This window comes from Pyrus communis, chromosome 8, assembly GCF_963583255.1.
Source record: "Pyrus communis chromosome 8, drPyrComm1.1, whole genome shotgun sequence".
Taxonomy (NCBI): domain Eukaryota; kingdom Viridiplantae; phylum Streptophyta; class Magnoliopsida; order Rosales; family Rosaceae; genus Pyrus; species Pyrus communis.
The window spans coordinates 15,995,345-16,016,385 of NC_084810.1; the positions used below are offsets into that span (position 1 = coordinate 15,995,345).

General features: G+C 39.1%; 2 protein-coding genes across 2 annotated transcripts; one reads left to right on the top strand and one right to left on the bottom strand.

Moving 5' to 3' along the window:
• Positions 1-206: 206 nt before the first annotated feature.
• On the bottom strand, positions 207-3,854 carry LOC137741944 (alkaline/neutral invertase E, chloroplastic-like). Its single transcript, XM_068481646.1, has 7 exons — positions 3,698-3,854; positions 2,573-3,411; positions 2,046-2,211; positions 1,687-1,898; positions 1,085-1,578; positions 956-1,004; positions 207-771 (listed from the first exon to the last, which is right to left on the bottom strand). Exons 2-7 carry the CDS (start codon positions 3,296-3,298, stop codon positions 454-456), a joined length of 1,965 nt encoding a protein of 654 aa, XP_068337747.1. The 5' UTR covers positions 3,299-3,411; positions 3,698-3,854; the 3' UTR covers positions 207-453.
• Positions 3,855-20,030: 16,176 nt separating this feature from the next.
• LOC137743025 (uncharacterized) lies at positions 20,031-21,041 on the top strand. The gene has a single exon (XM_068482946.1). It carries the CDS (start codon positions 20,031-20,033, stop codon positions 21,039-21,041), a length of 1,011 nt encoding a protein of 336 aa, XP_068339047.1.

Genomic DNA, 21,041 nt, shown 5'->3' on the forward strand with positions numbered 1-21,041 from the left:
GTTATTTGATTACAAGTCTATTGGTTTGTTTGTCCGTTGTCTCTTTGCTCTTGTTTTGTAGGTGAAAACAATGTTCAGAAGGGAGGAAATCAAGTGCATCTTGGTGAAGATGCTACAACTCTGGTAACTACCCGAGTTACAAGCCCTTCAACTCGTGTAAGATGCTAGATACATTGTCATGCCAAAGATCCTTCAACTCGTGGTAGTTGTACTTCTTTATACTTGTGGAAATTCTTTATCTAAAAACTTCTAAAACAAAAGCGTATATCGAGTATTACTCGGAGACAATATCGTGATGTCTACAACTATTTACAGTATTAAAACTAGCTATGTTAAATACATTAGCCGTATGTTGACGCAAATGTACAATGATACTGACATGGCTTCTTCCGCTGCAAATGTACTAATTCGGAAACATTTGAGACTTGAATGCTCCGCCAGATCTTCGCTTCTTCATACTAAAATCTGTTTTTTCCAACCGCGTTTTCTTCTCGGACTGGCGCTTATCATGCACGAAAGCGCATTTACAAGCTCCGAATCCTCTTCATTCACAAGCTTCTTTGCTGCACTTGGGTCGGCAAGGAGGAGCTTCGCTACAAGATATCCAGCAGCCGACCAAGTCTGATACAGCTGTGCCTTCTTTCCGATAAACCTCGCTCGCTTGGTGTCATAATACTCAGGCCAATTGTCAGTAGATATGCGCTTCTCAGCAACCTCGACGGCCTTTGCTGCAATTTCTGGTCGATTAAGCTTGATGCATGCCACGGTGAGCTGAAACAATCCCGCAACGGTGTTAACTCACACAAACAATCAGATCACTGCTAGATGCTAATGCAAGAAGAGGTAAACTTTGCATTCTTTTCAGCACTCGAAAATTACATCTTCAAAGTCGTTGGAGGTGGGACTTGGGAGGGGAAAGAAACAGCCTTCACTGAATTCCGAATAAAAGATTTACCTGCCAGAGCAACGTTGGCCAGGAGCCTCCATTGTGATAAGACCAGGGACTACAACATAAAATCAGATAACGGGGGTGTTAGGAAACAGGAGAGTGAATTTTTCAAAAGGTCGAGGATGGAATCATTACGTATTTTTGGGATCGCTGCCTGCGACGATTTGCCATTCCTGGCCTTCGAGAGCAGGGTAACATATTTTAAACGGCATGTCTGCTACTAATTCATCCCATTTTGATTCAATAAGATCCAGTATAGCATGCGACTGCTCGTCTGTTGCAAGACTACTTACAATAGACCATAAGTTTCCGAGAGAAAAGAAACGAAAGTCCATGTGCGCAGGCTGCAGGTTTCCAATCAAGTACCCGCCTGTACTGGGCATGAATCCCATCAGCCACGACGGAATCTGATCTGGGTAAATATTGAACTTATTAACAGCATCATACGAGTATTCCTCTGTCATGTATCGGTAAATTTCATTCAGTTTTTTCAAATCAATCCAGTAATATTCCCTGATATGGAAGGACAATGCAACCAGACGGTTGTTAAGCGCTCGCGCAAGGTCTGCTGATGCTTCCTCTGGAGCAAGCATCTCGCGCGCACCAAGTAATGCTGAATAAAACAGTGCCTGCAAGGACAGAAAACACTCCAATGACTCTAAAAGCATTCACTAGAAATAAGCAATGAAATGACATGCACACAAACAGATAAAAGAATTCATTCGAAATATATGTACCTGAATCTCCAGAGGATGGCCATGAATTCCCATGCGGCGATCTATCATGCAAGAACCATCTGTAACCAATAATGTTGGAAACATATCAAAACCATCAGCAAGACATAGCTTTAAAATCATTTTTATCCCCGTTTGCACATCAACTCTTTCCTGCACTGAAACATCTCCAGAGCATTTTCCATAAGCTCGTAACAATATAATCCACCATAACCCTACAGAAAGATCAAAAGCCAGAGATTTATTAACTGATGATGTGACGGACTTGAAATTAAAATGATACTACCTCCCTATCGGGTTTGGATCATCGAAAAAGTAGATTGAATTTCAAAGATAATTTACAAATAGAACACACTTCCTACCAGAGTCAACTGGGGCAACTCGACCAATAGCAGAGTCACCAAAGTCAGGATCCAATACATCTTCAGTTGCAAAATCATCACCTTCGAGTGGAACAGTGCGAACCTTAAAACTGGCTGGCATTAGTCCTTGACCAGGACTATAGCTATCCATGGTTTTCTCCCAGCTCTGTAATAAAAGGGAGGGTGATTCAGTAGGACAGAAACAAATTAAACTTAAAGAGGAGTATGTTCACCAGAAGAAATTGAAAGATAAGATAAATTCAATAGAACAGCATAAACAAATTAAACTACGGAAAATGAAAGTCGGCATTTATAACAGAATTCATGTTTCCAAAGAGCTACCTGGCCCTCTCTAATCATGAATTTTTGCAATCACTAATCTGTCAGAAGCCAAAGGATTCATATGTAGACAATACGTTGGTGTGTAATGCACCAAACCAAATGATTTAAATAGAATATCAAATGAATTTAATTCAAAATTAAGCAACTGTGTATATGCGTATTACTCGAATAGGAGAGTATTTTACCTGCAACTGAAGGGTATAAAGAATGAAGTTCCGCACAATATCATACTCCCCTTTTAAAAGGAAAGCTATCCCAGAAGGTATGAAGTCACGAATAAAGACCTGATCGTAATTAAGGGTACTAGGAGAGCTTGGATCATTAGAGGCAATGGTTCCAATAGGATTGTTACAATAATAGACCATGGAGTTCTTTATTAAGGTCCATGCTTCCTCCTCAATCAAATTGGCCTTCGACTTCTGCGTAGAACCTTTAATTTTTCTAGCCGCAGTCGCCTTGCTATTTGACCCAAAACCTCCATCTTCATGTTTCAGTTGTTGATCCGCCTTGAATTCATAATTATCTGGAGTAGGACTAGTTACACCATTAGGAGGAAATGGTATTGCTTTATCTGATTCGTCTGCAAAAATTTCCCCATGCTGATCTTCTGCGGTTGCCCCTCTGAAATTCTCTGCCTGTTGACATTTGCAACTCATTGAATCAAACCTTCTAACATGATTCTTTCCATGAAAAACATCATTTCTCCCCTGAAACGCACATATCCTCCTGCGGTCCCACGAAACTCTCGCATTTGTACACACTTGGGCACTCACCGAACTTCTTTTCCGCGCATTATTCACACCAGACTTAACAGAAACAACTCCATTTATATTTCTCAAACATATATTAAAACAGGCAAATCGAGGTAATGCCCCAGACATAACTTGTCGAACAGCTTCCGAAGTAGCCATTGGGCACAACGTATACAACTAACTCTTCCGAAAACCTTAAATTAACCCCTCTGATGACGAAACCTCGACTAAGTACATTCGATATTCAACACCCCTTGTCTCAATTAAGGCACCTACATCAACACATTAGCTTAAACTCATCAACTACTGCAATTAAACTTGCCCAACATTGCTAATTCAATCTGTTCCACCAAACTAGAACCGAAAACTGAAAACGAAATGGTTATTATCAAACAGAATTTGCTCTCCATTCAATCACAAAAACAAAGTTCAAAAAGCATGAATTCAACAAGCATGCACAGACAAAGTGGCAGGATTTCAGTATCCAAAAACAACAAATTTGGATTTTTCATATTGAATATTAAGTTTGGCTAAAGTTGTACTGTTTTCGAATCTTACCTCAGAAACCCTACACCTAAAGGGGAGAGTTTGTCGAGCGTGGCACCAAAAAGACGACAGTACTCATACACGCAACGAACCAGGACTGAGCTTCTGCAATAACGACGACTTCACCCCTTCTATTTTGCTTTGGCTTCCAGAAAAAGAGGAATTTTATATTTATGGTTTGAATTTTATCGAGATAATATAAGGGATATTTGTCTTTGGTCCAACAAATGAGAATCGTCCTCGTATACGCACTTGCTCATGCACAGTATCAACAAGCTGGAGGTATATGATTTGTCAACTCAATCAACAAAAAAAAACATGATGCAGAGCACAAAATTTTCATTCTGATCGGAACACGGATAGAATACCATGTATTTTAATTTAAGTGGTGATAAATTTTATTTGTTAAAGTTATTAACTTTTTAACACACATATCCTACAATTTATACACTAACACGTGATTTATTATCCGTGTTTCGAACACATTGAAAAATATCCGTGTCTCCTTGTCTAACTCTGTTACACGGGCCCCAATCCTAACTATTACAAATCAATGTCTCGTTTGTAACTCCTTGTCTAATTCTTTTACACGTGCCCCAATCCTGACTATTACAAATCAGTAATACACGTAACAAGTATTCATCAACCACATCATCGACTAATCCACCTTTGTATCTTGATTGGTTCTTACTGGATTAGAGTGGATTCAAGATTTGTGAAGTTCAATGTTTGTTTCTGACGAGGACTAGTTTTAGTGGGATTAAGACTAATGGACTCACTAAATGGCCTTAGCAAGACCTACTGAATAACATGGGACTGCAAGCCTCAGAAAATGAGACGTCAAATTCAATACTTCAAATTTAAATTTAATGGCAGACTTGGCATCCTCCATCTCCGACGCTAAGACCCCCTCTCTCTGCCATCCTCTCTCTGGCGTCCTCCATCTCAGATTCCTTGTCATCTCCTATCCGACTGCGCCGTCTCTGAGATTTTTGAATTGGATTTTGGGTTTTATAAAACGAAGGATCCTCTCAGACTCCTCATCATCCCCGATCCGACTGCGCTATCTATGAGATTTTCGAATTGGATTCTGGGTTTTATAAAACGAAGCATCCTGGGTTGTTTGGACTGCATCCTGTATTTTTTGGATTAGCTTCTGGAATTTTTGAAATAAGGGTTGGATTCCAGGAAAAAGAGGGGAAGAGAGAGAGTTTGATAAAGAAGGGTCTTCTTCATCTGGACACACAAGGTTTGTTTTGCAAATGGGTTTCTTTTGGAAGGCATGGGAATTCCATGAAAGAGGATTGGTTTTGCAATTTGAGGTTTGGGTTCTGGGAATTCGATGAAGCAACAAAGGTCTGAGAGGATGAGGTTCACAGAGAAGTAGAATCTGTGATGGTATAAAATGATTATGATATTTATTTTTGGGTAAATTACACATTAACACCTCAGGTTTGAAATCTATTGCAATCTTTTTGACCAGCGACCCAACCCGACGAAATCCATGATTTTCGATGCCTTTCACTGTGGTTTTTCGACGAATTGAAGCTACTCACCACCTGGAATCGACCTAGCATCCCTTCCTCTACCACTTTCATCCAAAACCGGAGTCAAATTAGCATTGGTTTCATGAAGAACTGCATCATTAGGTGCGATGGTCCCTTGCCGGTGATCCATCATTTCTAAAGTGTTCCTCTTTGACCACCACCACCACCAAAAGGCTCCCCTTGAGCCCAGGAACAAACCCCAAACCAGTTTGGGGGCAGTGCAGCGACATGTTAGATGAATCGAAGCTCATTTTATTTGAGGGTTTCGATGGATCGAGGGCCATTTCAAGTGTTTCCAGGCCTAATTGAGCCCTACATGTTTGTAAAATTTGGTAATTTTGGGATTTTGTCGAAATTCATAGTTTCCATTCGCAAGAAACCGCTGCCTGCGGCAACACGTGGCCAGTGGGCTGACGTTTCCTTTTTAAGTTAATTTTGACATTCTAAAATTATATTTGATATTCGTTTGATGTGATTCAATTGTTTGAGTTTAATATTGTAAATGATCGCCATTTGCATATTTAGAAAATGGTTTAATTAACAGTGAACTACGAATGACTTGATCCCGTTTGAGGGTACGCAAGTAGTCTAACAAAAAGGTTAAATGTAGCCATAAAATGACCGAACTAAATTTATTGGGGTTTATAGAGTATTAATTAACCATGACATTGTTTTTGGCCTACCACTAGATTTTGCTTCCAAATAATTTTTCTATAATTTTGGGTCGTTATAGTAATGCTTCCATCTCAACTTGCATTGCCTTTGTCCACTTTGGATCTCTCAAGGCTTCTTTCATTTTGGTAGGTATTTTAATAGTTTTCATTTGTTAAACAAGTGCACAATATTGCGACGAGAGTCGATGAGTAGAGACATAGCTAGCAATTGAATATCACACCTTCCCTTCTGGAGAGTACCTGTCTGGTGGCTTTCCTCTATTTTGTTGAGGAGGCAACACAGAAGAAGATCTATTAATATTTGAGTGAGCACTTACCTTAGAGATATCTGTTGGATCATATATGTGTACTTGAGGAATATTGACCCGGGGGAGAGGGGGGATTGCCATGTTCTGCTTCACTAGAGCTATTAAGTTGCCGACCCAGATCTGCACCAAACAATACCGAATTGGGCCTACTTGGGCCATCATCCATTATTTGATCCCGAGGAGTATGGCTGGGAGTAAAAAATAACTCGTCTTCAGAGAAGGTTACATCCATGGTGACGTACATATGTCGAGTAGATGGATGATAACATTTATAGCCCTTTTGTTAAGGACTAAAGCTAAGGAACACACACCATACCGCATGTGGATCAAGTTTGCTTTGTTGATTTTTGTGAAAATGTACATGTGCCACACAACCAAAAACCCGAGGTTTGAGATGAAGAGTGGAGGGTAGCAAAACATGATTGGCAAGCACGGCCAAAGGTATTCTAAAACAGAGAACACGCGAGGGCATTCAGTTCATGAGATAAATAATATAGGTGACTGCACCAGCCCTATATCTTGGGTGCACAACTACCAATAAGAAGAGCATGGGGAATCTCAAGGATGTGCCTATTTTTTCGTTATGCAACTCCATTTTGCTGTGGGGTTTGAGGACACGTAGTTTAATAAGGAATGCCCTTTTTTTGTAAGAAACTGAGAAAGATCCTAATTAAGATACTCACCACCATTGTCTGACCGAAGCACTTTAATAGGGAGTGGATATTGAGTATAGAACATGTGATAAAAAGTTTTGAAGATGCCCTCCACATCGCTTTTATTATTCATGAGGTATAACCAAGTCAACAGTCATCAACAAATGTTACGAACCAACACACACCATGCTAAGTAGTAACCAAAGATGGACCCCACACATCAGAATGAATTAACTCAAACGGTATTGTTCTTTTATTCAAAATTGGAGAATATGAAGCTCGATGACTTTTAGCTAATGTGAAAACATCATACTTTAATGAGGACTCTGGAATATTACCAAATAATGATGGAAGCAATTTTCGAAAATAACCAAAGAAGGCATGACTGAGCCGATAATGCCACAACTGAACAGTCTTCAATTTTCCATTGTCACGAACTTGAACTTGATGAATACGACCCTGTGCAACATCATCAACATAATGCAACCCTTTCCACTTAGTACCACGTCCAATGATTTACTGAGTGCAGATATCTTGAAGTAGATAGAAAAAATGGAAATATTTGCACACTATAGTTTAATTGCTCGGTAACTTGTCCCACATATAATAAGTGGTTAGAGAGTGCGGGAACAAGTAAACAGTTATGTAAGGAGAAAGTAGGTATGAGTGCTATCAAACAAGCCCTTGTAACTTGGGCCACACCATCATTAGCAGTGATAATACTATCTCAAGGTAGTGGTGTTGTAGAGCTAAAAAGGGACTGATCATAAGTCATATGATCAGTGGCTCCAGAGTTAATGATCCAACCTGTATCAGGAATAACAAATGCAATTAAGGCAAAGCCCGTGTTACCTGGATTGTCGAATTGTTCTTGGGAACTAATTAGATTTAATAGGGACAGCCGTTGACCCAGGTTGCTTGGGTCCAAATCTGGTGCATGGTTGTTGTCCGCTAGTGGGTTTAGTAGGCCCACGATTGTTTTGTCCACTCGGCAAGCTCACGGTTTCTTTTTCGCTGGCATCAACACTTGTATCAAGTATTACGAATGAGAGTTTACATGTTGTTGATTTTCTAATTTAAATTGTAATGTATTTCATATATTTTGATGCACAAGAGACCAATTTTATATGATAGAAAAGATGAGAGAGATGGCCACAAGCAACTAACTGGGAAACCCTAGTGACCAGATAAACCTAGGCCTAATCCAATCCTTAAAGCAAGGAGATTACACCAAACACTAGGTTAAAGAGCTAATCATGTCAACTCCCTTAAATCAAGGGAAGATAGTTGTTCTACACCTTGAGATAATGATGACCTTGATATCTAGGATTTGGTGACCCTAGAAACCAAAAGACCAAATGTGTGTACATTTCAACACTCCCTTTCAAGCTGGATCGAGGAGGTTAATCAATGCAAGCTTACCCAAAATACGATGAAATTAAATCGATGAATGTGCCTTGGTAAAAAGATTTGCTTGTTGATCATGGCTTCGCGTGAATATTGTCCGGATGATGTGAGTTTGAACTTGAGCCTTGATGAAATGGCAGTCCACTTTAATATGTTTTGTTCTTTCATGAAAATTAGCGACATGCATGGCTGCCTGATTATCACACATAAGTGACATAGAAGTAGAATTAGGAAACCATAAGTCTGAAAATAGGCCTTTAAGCCAGATTAGTTCACAAGTTGTGGCCCCCATTGCTCAATATTCAGCCTCTGCACTGCAGCGAGCGATAACTTGTTGCTTCTTACTCTTCCATGTGACTAGATTTCCACCAACAAATGTACAATAGGCTGTAGTAGATTTTTCTCCCTATGGAACCTTTGAGATATTGTGGGATTCTCTTAACAATGTTGAGATGATTCATAGTGGGAGAGTGTATGAATTGACCGGCCAATCTCACTGTATATCTGACATCTGGACGAGTGATAATGATGTAAATAAGCTTGCCCACCAATCTTTGATAGTAGCTTACATCATGCATAGTTTCTCCATTAATGGCAAGCTTCAATTTACAATCAATAGGTGTGATAGCAGGTTTGCAATCTAACATTTTAGCTTCATTGAGAAGGTCCACCATATATTTGCGTTGATGTAGAAATAACCCCTTTGAAGATGTTGCCATTTCGATTCCCAAAAAATACTTTAACCTCCCCAAATATTTGATAGCAAAAGTTTGGTGTAGTAAGAGCTTCAGAGCTTCAATCTCAATGGCACTATCTCCAGTGATGATGAGATCATCAACGTAAATAAGGACCATCAACTTCCCATTGGTACCAGTTCTTACAAATAATGAGGAATCAACATTACTCCGCAAAAAGCCAGCCTTTTCCAGAACTAAACTGAGCTTGGCATACCAAGCTCGTGGAGATTGTTTCAATCCATATATTGCCTTGCGCAATTTACACACCACATCACCTTTAATGCGATCATAGCCTAGAGGAAGCTACATATACACTTCTTCCTGTAGTTCTCCATGAAGGAATGCATTATTCACATCCATTTGCTAAACAGACCATCCACAATTGATTGCCATAGAGAGTAAAACCCTCACTGTTTTCATCTTGGCAATGGGGGAAAATGTTTTATTATAATCCACTCCAAAGGTTTGAGTAAAACCTTGAGCAACAAGCTGAGCCTTGTGTCTCTCAATGGAACCATCAGCTTTGAACTTGGTTTTGTAAATCCAATGACTTCCAACAGCCTTTTTTTCTTGGAGGAAGTTGAACTAGGCTCCATGTAAGCTCTTCTGCCACAACTTATTTCCACGGTGGGAGTAGAGTTGCCTCTTGAAAAGTTCTTGGCTCATAATGCTTAACAATTTCACCAAGGAAAACAGCATAAGTTGTGGAGAGTCCACGAAGATTGATACTTTCAGTGATGGGGTACCGTGAAACGTAAGTCACATAGTCTTGCAACCTCGCTGAAGGTTTTCTTGTTCAAGAAGGAATTCTCCTGATCACTTGAGACTTGTTTGAGGGCTGAGAGTGATCTGAGTGTGGTTCCATCTTTCTTTCACAACCAGTTTGATTTCTGGAAGTGTTCGAGTCATCTTGAACTTTTCCATTATCTTGAGTTGCAGTAACTGAGCTTTCTTCCAACACTGGATTATTAAAATTTTGAGGAAGTGGAAATATGTCAAATACTTCCTTCCCCTAACTTGTAGCGGCTCCATTGTGTGTGAAATAAGGATAGTCTTCTTCAAACTACACATTTCTTGACACCAGGCACTTCTTAATGACCGGATTAAAACACTTGTATCCCTTTTGGGTGGAAAAGTACCCCAAAAATACACACTTGGTTGCCCTGGCATCTAGTTTGTCAAGATTCAAGGCTTGGATATGAACAAAGAAAACACAACCAATTCCCTTTAGGTGTGTCAAATCGATTGGCCTTGCCTTTAGTACTTCATAGGGTAATTTAAACACTAGCACCTGAATTGGAAGTCGGTTGATGAGATAAGTGGCATTGAGGATGGCAAATGACCGAAACCTTTTAGTGATATTCATACGTATCATGAGAGAACAAGTCTTTTCTAATAGATCTCTATTTTTTCTTTTGGCTACCTAATTTTGTTGTGGGGTTCCTACACAACTTGTTTGATGAATAATGCCATGTGCAGTTATGTATTGAATCATGTTGTTGGACAGAAATTCAGTGTCATTATCTGACCTGAAGACCTTAATATTTGATTGAATTTGTGTTTTAACATGCATATGAAAGTCCTTGAAAATAGTAGACACTTCATTTTTTGATTTCATAAGATATAAGAACCTAACTTAAGAGAAATCATCAACAAATAAAACAAAGTATTTAAACCCTTCCATTGATTCAGTTGTTGGTCCCCATACATCGGTGTGTACCATTTCAAAAGGTTTCCTTGTCCTAGACATTGTATTACCAAAAGGTAGCCTAGTCAATTTTCAAAATTGACAAGTATCACATGTAATATGTGATTTACAAATACTTGGGAACAATTTTGACAAAATGGTCTTAGAAGGATGAGCTAATCTCTTATGCCAAAGTTGGTTTTCATTTATGGACTTCAATTGAGCTTGAAGAGCCTGAGTAACACAGGAATTCTTGCACAGGTAGTAAAGTCCATTTATGAAGACCCCTTCACCAATCATCTTCATGATGAGAACATCCTGAAACATCACATTATTTGGTGAGAAAATAGCACGACAATTTAGGTTGTTTGTGATTTTTCCAATTGACAAAAGTTGGAAAGGAAAAGATGGTACATATAAAGCAGTGAAAGGTGTTTTGTGCGAAAGCAAGTTGATCCCTCCTTTGCCTGAAACTAGGACATTATTTCCATTTTCAATTGACACATGTGAAGGACTTGGAAAAGATTTAAAATTATGCAAATGTGACCTTGTTTGTCATGTGATTAGTGGCACCTGAATCAATTACCTAGCAATCATTTTCAACACTAGCTAATAGGTTAATAGAGAATGCTTCGAGAATACCTGGTGCTTCACCACATGGTACTATCTTATTTCCAGTAAGAAAACCAGTAAACTATCCCAACATAGCTGTGTGGTAGCACCCTTCATTACTTTGACTAAGTGAAGCTCCCTTATGTCCCTTACCTTTGGCCAAGTGAAGCTCTTTTATGTCCCTTACCTTGCAGGTAAGCTGCAAACTCATTGATAAGGGTCAATGGATTTGCAGTGAACTCTATAGATCCTTGTGGCATGGTAGGAAGAGGATGAGCAACATTAATTTGTGTCTTGAAGTGAGATTGCTGTGAGGACCTTGGTAGCATTTTTCCATCTTTGCTAAACTTAGGCTTGAGTTCAAGACGGAGTTCTTAACACTTCTCTTCCACATGTCCAACAGCATCACAGTATTTGCACTTTAGGTGTGTGTTTCTGCCCATGTACACCTTGATCTCTGAGTGCTTATAATTTGAGGCATATGCTCGAGTCTTCATTAGTTTTGGACCGTGTTCAACATTCATCACCTTTTTCCTTGCTTCTTCTTGTTGAATTGTAGCACAAACATTGTTAAAAGTGGGCAGCTCCTAACTCATCAGGATGTGACTCCTTAGATCTTCATACTCAGAGCTTAAACTCCCTAACAGCTGGTAAATTTTGTCTTTCTCAGCTCATTTTAGGAGAATGATAGGATATGTGGTATATGGGAGGTATGCATCCAACTCATTCCACATGGCTTTGAGACTCCCAAGATTTTGAACAAAAGTTTTCCCCTTTTTCTGAATACTAGCAATATCTTTCTTTAGTTGTAACACTCGAGCATAGTTATTTTGATTTCCATACATATCATTTAAAGCCTTCCACAGGTTTTGTGAGGAATTGGAGTAACTGAAAATCTCAGCAATATGTTTCTCCATGGTGTTGAGCAGCAGAGACATGACAAGTTGGTCCTTGCAAAGCATGCATCTTACGTGGGAGAAGAACTGTCTGAAACTTCCACGCTTCCATTCACAAACCTTAATTTGCCTTTTGCCACTAAGAGCTAGTGAAACAGCTTGAGACCAAGGCAGGTAATTGAGTTCGTTCAATAAAACTGAACATAAATGTTGATTAGTGTTAAACTCAACATCTGAAAAAATTTGAAGAAGGACCTTGTGAAGTTTTGCCCTCAAGATTCACAGAACCTTCTTCAGCCATAATTCAAGTTTTGAAGGAATAATTGCAGTAGTAAGAATGGGTAGAGATAGGTTACAAAAGAACTTGCTCTAATACCATGTTGATTTTCTAATTTAATTGTAATGTATTTCATATATTTCAATGTACAATAGACCAAGTATATATGAGAGAAGAGATGGCTACACGCAACCAACTGGGAAACCCTAGTGACCGGATAAACCTAGGCTTAATCCAATTCTTAAAGCAAGGAGATTACACCAAACACCAGATTAAGTAGCTAATCACGTCAAGGGAAGATAGTTGTTTAACACTTTGAGATAATGATGACCTTGATATCTAGGATTTGGTGACCTAGAAACCGAGAGACCAAAAGTGTGTACACTTCAACAGTTGCACATTGTCTCAAAAGTTCTTTAATTTGATTACTATGTGGGTAACTTTGCAGTTACGATTGGTTAACAAATAAAAAGCTCCGATCTGGTTACTTTGTTTGGACATTTACCGCTTATGGTTTAGGTATGAAATGTGCTAAAATTTGGGGCATTTTGTACTTCTTTTTCTTTTTCCTAAACAAAGCATTCAAAAAGTGCATATAATTGAGCTTGATTCAGAGTTTCATCGGCATGGCGCTTTCTGTTTGTATATAGAAAATAAAGGTCAATGATTCAATTCAATGATGTTTAGCGTAACCTACAATTGCCTACTTATGAATGGTTGCTTGGCGATTACAATTGCAGGTCTCCCTATCATGTATATTGAACTCAATGGACTGCCATGGCCAACCGGCTTTGTTGTATAGTTCGCACTTGGTAAGACGCAAACTTGGCTAATCTGCACTAACATCTACATTGTTAGCAGACCCGACAATTTCTTACGCGGCCCATTAACACGACACATAAACGACACGAAAATAACAGGTTTCGAGTCAACACGATAACTAATTAGGTCGTTATCGGGTCACTCGATAAGAACCCGTTAATAACGGGTTCATAATAGGTTTACACAAAGGTAACATGCGGGTAACCCGTTTCGACACGTTAAGAAAAAAGTTATTTTGATGATTTTAATTTTTTATACTGAAAAAACTTACTAAAAAATACAATAGCCATAGAGTTAGAGGTGACAAATCAACCCATTGGGTTGTTAATGGGTATCCATTAAGACCCATTAGTTTAATTTCACCTTACAATATCATCATCACTACCAATCTCACCCTTATATTATGGTGATATTAAATTAAATGAATCTTAACAGGTACCCATTAACAATCCAGTGGGTTGACTTGCCACCTCTACATAGAGTATATGTATATATTGTATATTAAATATGTATTATTGTATTACTATTCTATATAAATTTAAAAAAGTTTAAGTTTTATTTATACTGTAGGCAAATAGGGAGATTTAAAAATTATAAAAGACATTAAAGCCTAATGAAAACATTGTCAATATAACTCTTGAAGACAATGTATCAAGTCAAAGTTCCAATACAATTTCATTTGGTGATTGATGAAAATTGAAGGGTTTTATTGTAAAAAACATGCAAGGTTCCTCAACCTTGAAACACAACTCCCTTGATTTTGCATATCCTTGAATATTTGGTATTTTGTAGTAATGTACTAATGTATTTTTTTCATTAGGCTTGTATTTTGGGATATGTAATACTTAAAAGACAAATGTTTTTATTTATTTATTTATTTATTTTTATTATATAAATATATATATATATATTTTTTTTTTTTGAAGTAATATTTACGTGACAATATGGTATGCATATGCTAATTTAGTATTATGTTTTTCATTTCCATTCTTTATTGATTTAAAATATATTTTCTTTAATGGGTAACATGTCGGGTCATATTACCTGATAATATTAACGGGTCGGGTCATATTACCCGTTTACTTTAACGGGTGTTACACGACACGACACGACCCATTGAGATATCGAGTATATCGCGAAATCAAAAAACACGACACAAATGCGAGATCTTACTAGTGCTCAGTGGAGTGGAATAAACGTTCATTGCGAAATAGTATGCATTAGCATCCATTGACATGAGCTAGTTACATTTATGCAGGTACCCTTTTGACTTTGGGACACATGAGAGGCGATCTCAAAGTTCTGTGGACAAGAGAAGAACCGGAGAGGGCATGCCCGCACGTCCATCTGCAACCCTTATCTTAAGAAACGAAACTAGGAAACAAAGTATTAGTGTGACAGACACCGATTAGTATAGAATTAATTCACAAAAATTTGTCATAGTTGTAGAGGATAACAAAGATTTAAGAAGTTGTAACTAAGATGATTTTTCAATGATCAACTGATATTTACGAAGTTGCTAGAATGTACATATACACTAGTACAAAAAAAAGTTATAAACGATGGTTCACTAGTACAAAAAAGTTGTAAATGACGATTTTAACCGTCTTCTTGTATAAAAAAAAATAGAAAATAGAAAATAGAAAAAAAAAGAATTGTCTTATAAGTGGGTGCCATCTCATAGCATAGGAGACGACAGTCTGATTCCAATTACTCATAGTCCAGAAACAAGGACACTCAACCAATCAAACAAACAAACATACAACTTGTCTCTCAGTCAAGCAAATACTCAAAAAGCTGCACTTTGTCAAGATTCTGCACCCTTTTTTTGCCCTAGATTTCCCACATAAAGACATCTGTTGTTTGTGTAAAACCTCTGCTACCTTCCCCAAATGTTGTAGTATTGATTCTTTTGTGTAAACTCGTTTACCCCTCATCCCTCTTTATTACTCAACCCTTTGTAACTGCAACAAAAAAAGATTGCAAGACGTTTTAACCTTGCCCCGACAAGGTGAAATCTTGCCCGAATCTCTTTGTTTTTGCCTTTCCATTAATAGATATGGTGTTATAATGTATCCCTCAGTATATATGCAAGTCATTTTCAATTTCTTGATGATCCAAAGTTCTATTAACTCTCAGATCTGGTTCACTTAGTACTTTTACTATCACAAAAGTAAATGAAACTAATGTCTTAATCAGATCTGAACCCCTACTTTGTAAAAAGCATACAAGATAAACAAAATTCCTTGATCTTAAGGCATAGAAAAAAACTTGATATGGATTTAACTCATCCACGACAATTCTTTGATGATGAGAAGTCAGAATAACTTGGGGCACAAGTAATCGACTTAAATACACTCATTCTACATCTCCCATATAGAGATGGCAGTGGCATGCCTTAGCATTTAGTTAGTTTTGATTGCGAGCCTCCCGGCCTACATCTAAGGCTCGACAAAGGTACCTTTCAGAACTAATTATGTTCTCTTCTTACAGCCCGAGAAGCGAGCGAGAGCCCCACAGTCAACCAAAGTGTCAACTCCTCAGGGAGTTGTGTGCTCAAGCCAAGGACCTTCCCAGCGAAATTCCTACCCTAACATAGTTTTGGCACGACCGATGGGATTCAAATCTTGTATGCCAGGAAGACGAAGGAAAGAACAAACCTTCAGGTGGGAAAAAAAAAAAAAAAAAAAAAAAAAAAAAAACCAAAAACCACCCTCATATACGCCAAGATCTAGCATGGCAAATCTCCCCGAAGACTTCCAATGACCTATCTTAACGGAAAGCCCGACTCCTTCTTAGAAATCAGTAGGGAAGGTTACAAATGAAGGCTTCCAGGTTACCATGATGGCTGTCATAAAAAGCATGGAGAGAAACTCTTTAGAAACAAGAAAAAAGGTCAATAGACTTTTTTCCCCAACAAAGAGTCTGCAGAGAAGGCTAGATCTGAAGTGTTCTACCCCATGAATGATCATTCTAGAAATATAATGAGGGAAGCCAACCTGGGGGAGGAGGCGGTTATTCCTTTGTTTCCTTTACTTGAGGAAAAATGAGTGAAGAGAAAAACAAGGAAGAATCTGGAAATAGTCAACCAGTGTTGAAGACAATCAAGGAACCAGAGTTACCTGACCCTGTGTTATTAGATAGCAGGGGGCAGTACCGGTCAGAAGTAAAGCTATCACTAGAAGAACCACAGGCTGATACCATGATTGATACTATTCCTTTTTTACCAGTCCCAGTAAACATGATCAGCCTAACATGGGCAGAGAAAGGGAAAAAGAAAGCTACCTGGGAGGTAAAAGCTAAAAGGCGACAAGTTGATAAGCCGATTGAATGAGCTATCAAGTTGTCTAAAAAGCCTAAAGCAGTAATAATCAAAGGGGTGGTTTTGTGAAGTAAATGTCAATGTGAATGTGAGCTAGAGGTAATAGCGGCAGGAGCCATCCTTGATCAGGAGTTGATCAAGAAAAGGGAGAAAGAAGAGCAAGAATCCTGCAAAAATAGTATGCGGGCAGCTGAGACGGAAAACTCTTGAAACGTCTTCCAGAGGTTGGGGGGAGACTCCCAGCCTAAAAACTTGTTAGAAGTATTCAGAAACTATGAAGCTTCAAAGGAAGAGGAAGACAAGGAGGCCAAAGTACCAAGATGGGTAGATGTGAGGCCACCCCAACCAAGTTATGACAGTGGAGATGTTACAATGAAAGGAAGGGTCATAAACCCAGTCACAAAAAAAAATCTTCCCCGACTTGGGCGAAAATGGTATATAATCAGAAAGGATGGGAAGCCTATTAAAGAGATTGGACCCTCTATGATTAGGAGGGTCCAAAGGCAGCATAAGGCCCACATGAACTCATTCAAGGTTCCCACTACTTCGGAGACCTCGAAGAATGTAAAATCTGAAATTGTTCCTCATGAAGAAAGAAATCAGCCTTATTGGAGGAGCAAGAATGACCTGAATAAGCCAAACAGCAAAAATGAAGGGGAAGGGAACCATATGCAGTCAAATCCTCATCCTGGGAAATACAGAATCTTGAGGAGAGCTCAAGAGGATATGATAATGATGCCTACCCCAAGGTGGAGCCCAAAACCGATTTGCTTTGGAACCATTTCGCCTGAAAAAGGGCTGCCCACACCAATGTTAATAGATATTATCTACGAAGTTCCAAAACAACTGTCGAACTTTGGGATAACTCAAGAAGAGGCGTTGCATGAACTAATGTTACCAGAAGAAGCACATGCTTAGTTGGATGAGTTTATAAACCATATCAGGGGCAAGGAGAAAGATTTACCTAGACCTAGCAACTTCCATGTAAACATGACATATGTTTTATCAGCCATGTTTCACGCCGAGCATGATCAACCTCCCATGATGGAAGATGATTACGTGACGACAAAACCTATGATGGCACATGTTAGTGTGGAAGAGGCAGGACAAGGAAAATCCAGTTGTACAGAATTGCCCGAACAATCAATAAAAAGGCCTGAGAAAATATACTCAGACAAAATGGTCTTTGTTCGCCCAAGTTTGACCCTAGCCAATCATCTCAAACCCATATACGTAACTACTCACTTGGAAGGGGTACCTTTCAAAAGGGTCTTGATCGATAGAGAGGCTACGGTCAATATGCTGCTCTATAAGCAGATGAAGAGAATGTGCAGAAGTGAGAAAGATCTTATCCCTACAGATCTTACAGTTTCTAGTTTCTCAGGAGCTATCACCCGGACTCATGGAATACTACCATTAGAGGTCGATTTGGGTTCAAAACAAATCATGCTGGCATTTTTTTATGGTAGACAGTACTTCCACTTATGGGGCTTTACTGGGCAGAGATTGGATTCACCAAAGTCTCTCTGTGCCATCTACCTTACACCAACAAGTGGCTGTCTACCATGAAGAAAAGGAAATAGGACCTGGATTCTAGGAGATGATGAAGGCCGAATCACGGTCATTCCTCCCTACAACCAATATCGTAGAAGCCAACTTCTACAATCCGAGTGTTAGGATTCTTCAATGTTAAGGAGCTGATAAGAACGACTGCTCGACTAAGGTGACAGCCCAAAAGCTTCTAGAACAAGGGTTATCCATTATAAGGGAGGAATGGGATCGGCCCTATATCATCCCAACCCCCCAACACCATTAATGTCAGAACAGAAAATGAGGGACCAGGTGATTGCAGTCAGGTCCTTGATAAAAAGACTGTTGGTATATGGAAGAGAGAAAAGACAAAAAAGGGAAAACTTAGCCATGGAAAAAGAACAGTCACGTGGAGGGGCTTCGAGTAACCAGAACCAAGAAGTAGAACCTTTTGAGGAGGAGTTAGAAGTAGCCGTCGAAATGGCTGAGTGTATATATGACTTGGATGGGCCAAATGATTTGCCCGAAAATCCAAAACTAGTTGAGTTTTTGTGTGCAGAGCCTGACAAACCAGCTCTAGAAGTACAAGACCCTTTGGAGACCATTGATTTGGGGATTGAAGGGGATCCAATGCCTATATAGGTCAGCGGTTTGTTGGAAACCAAAGATCGGGCAAGGATTGTCGACCTTCTACATGAGTTTAAAGACAGTTTTGCTTGACACTACACCAAAATGCCAGGTTTAGATCCAACCTTAGTAGAACACAGAATGCTTATCAAGGAGGGGTTTAAACCTGTCAACAAGCACCACGAAGGATGTCAAAAGAGATTGAGGAGAAGGTCAACGAAGAGATCGAGAGGCTAGTAAATGCTGGATTTATTAGGCCTGCCAAATATGTTGAGTGGTTGGCCAAGATTGTACCTGTATTAAAAGCTATAACTAAAGCAGTTAGATGTTGTGTTGACTATAGAAACATTAATGGAGCCATGCCTAAAGATGAATACCCCATGCCCATGGCCAACCTATCTATAGATGCAGTTGCTAAGCACAAAGTTCTATCTTTCATGGACGGAAATGCGGGATACAATAAAATAAAAATGGCCAAAGAAGATATACATAAAATAGCTTTTAGATGCCCAGGTCATGTTGGGGCATATGAGTATTTAGTAATGCCATTCGGGCTCAAAAATACTGGTGCAACTTATCAAAGAGCAATTAACGCCATTTTTCATGACTTAATCGGCCATAGTATGGAAGTGTATATTGATGACATCGTGGTGAAATCCAAGACTGAATAGCAGCATTTAATAGATCTTAGACAAGCCTTAACAGGAATGAGGATCCACAAGCTAAAAATGAATCCAAAGAAATGTGCTTTTGGAGTAAGATCGGGCAACTTTTGGGGATTCCTTGTTCGTCAAAGAGGTGCAGAGGTTGATAAAAACAAAGCTCAGGCAATCATGGAATCACCTCATCCTACCAATAAAGTGCAACTACAAAGGCTGTTGGGGAAAATCAACTTCTTGAGGAGATTCATTGCTAATTTAGCCATCAAGATTCAGCCGCTAACCCCTTTACTCAGGTTAAAAGACAAAGAAAAGTTTAAATGGGGCCCACTACACCAAGAGGCTTTGAATAACATAAAAGCTTATTTAGCTTCTCCATCAGTGCTCATGCCACCTCAAAGAGGAAAGCCATTAAAACTTTATATCTCTACCTCAGAAAAGTCAATTGGAAGCTTGCTAGCCCAAAACAATGAAGGAGGGAAGAAACAAGCCATATATTACCTCAGTAGAATCCTTACTGAGGTAGAAACAAGATATACTCTAGTGGAAAAATTATGTTTGCCTTTGTACTTTACTGCTTGCAAGCTATGATTGCCAAGACAGACGTGATCAAGTATATGTTATCAAAGCCAATGCTGACCGAGAAGATTGGAAAATGGATCCTAGCACTTTCAGAGTACAGCTTCCAGTATGTGCCTCAAAGGGCAATCAAGGGGCAAGCAATTGCAGACTCCTTCGCTGAGCATCAAGAGTCTCAAAATGAGATTGTCAACATCCCAGGAAGTTTGGAGGTAGCCAGTGTATGGATCCCGCCACAAAAAGCTTTATCGGGCAAAAACGAATGGATCCAACGAGAGATAAAGAGAATAACTAGCCTTTTGATCACTCATTGGAAACTATATTTTGATGGATCTTGCACTCAGAATACTGTGGGAGCAAGGATTATCATCATCGATCCCAAAGGCTCTTACCATTGTTATTTATTCCTCTTAGATTATCAAGAGACTACCAACAATCGGGCAAAGTATGAGGCACTGATAATTGGCTTGGAAATTCTAATAGAATTAGGGGCAACTAAAGTAGAGGTGTTTGGTGACTCAGAATTGGTAATTAATCAACTAGGTGGGGAATATAAATACAGACACATCATCATGGCCTATTATTACCTGGCGGCCACTCAGTTGTTAAGTTATTGGGGCACTGAAATATCAGTTGGCCACATTCCCAAAGAATCAAATGCAATGGCCAATGAGATGGCCCAATTGGCTTCAAGAGCCCAGATTCGAGAAAGAAGATTTGAGGTAAAGGTACAGGTGCAAAGGAGAAATCTCCCTTCCATCTTCAATAGAGGATTCAGCTTGGATGTAATGACCGAAGAGGCCAAGATAGAAGATTGGAGATCACTCATTATTCAATACCTACAAGATCCTTCTTTTCCCACAAGTAAGAAGAATAGGCAACATGCAACTAAATATGTGTGGTGGGATAAGAATTTGCTAAGAAAGACCCCGGATGGATTGTTGCTGAAATGCTTAGGCCAAGAAGAATCTATGAGAGTCATGGCCAAAGTGCATGGGGGGATCTATGGAGCACACTAA

What these genes read in the sequence shown, in the direction of transcription:
- LOC137741944 (XM_068481646.1), bottom strand. Translation starts at nt 3,298, where the DNA reads ATGGCTACTTCGGAAGCTGTTCGACAAGTTATGTCTGGGGCATTACCT. An exon ending in TTTATACCCTTCAGTTGCAG is followed by an intron (nt 2,212 to 2,572) that starts GTAAAATACTCT and finishes CTTTTATTACAG; the next exon opens with AGCTGGGAGAAAACCATGGA. An exon ending in GGCCAACGTTGCTCTGGCAG is followed by an intron (nt 772 to 955) that starts GTAAATCTTTTA and finishes GGATTGTTTCAG; the next exon opens with CTCACCGTGGCATGCATCAA.
- LOC137743025 (XM_068482946.1), top strand. Translation starts at nt 20,031, where the DNA reads ATGATTGCCAAGACAGACGTGATCAAGTATATGTTATCAAAGCCAATG.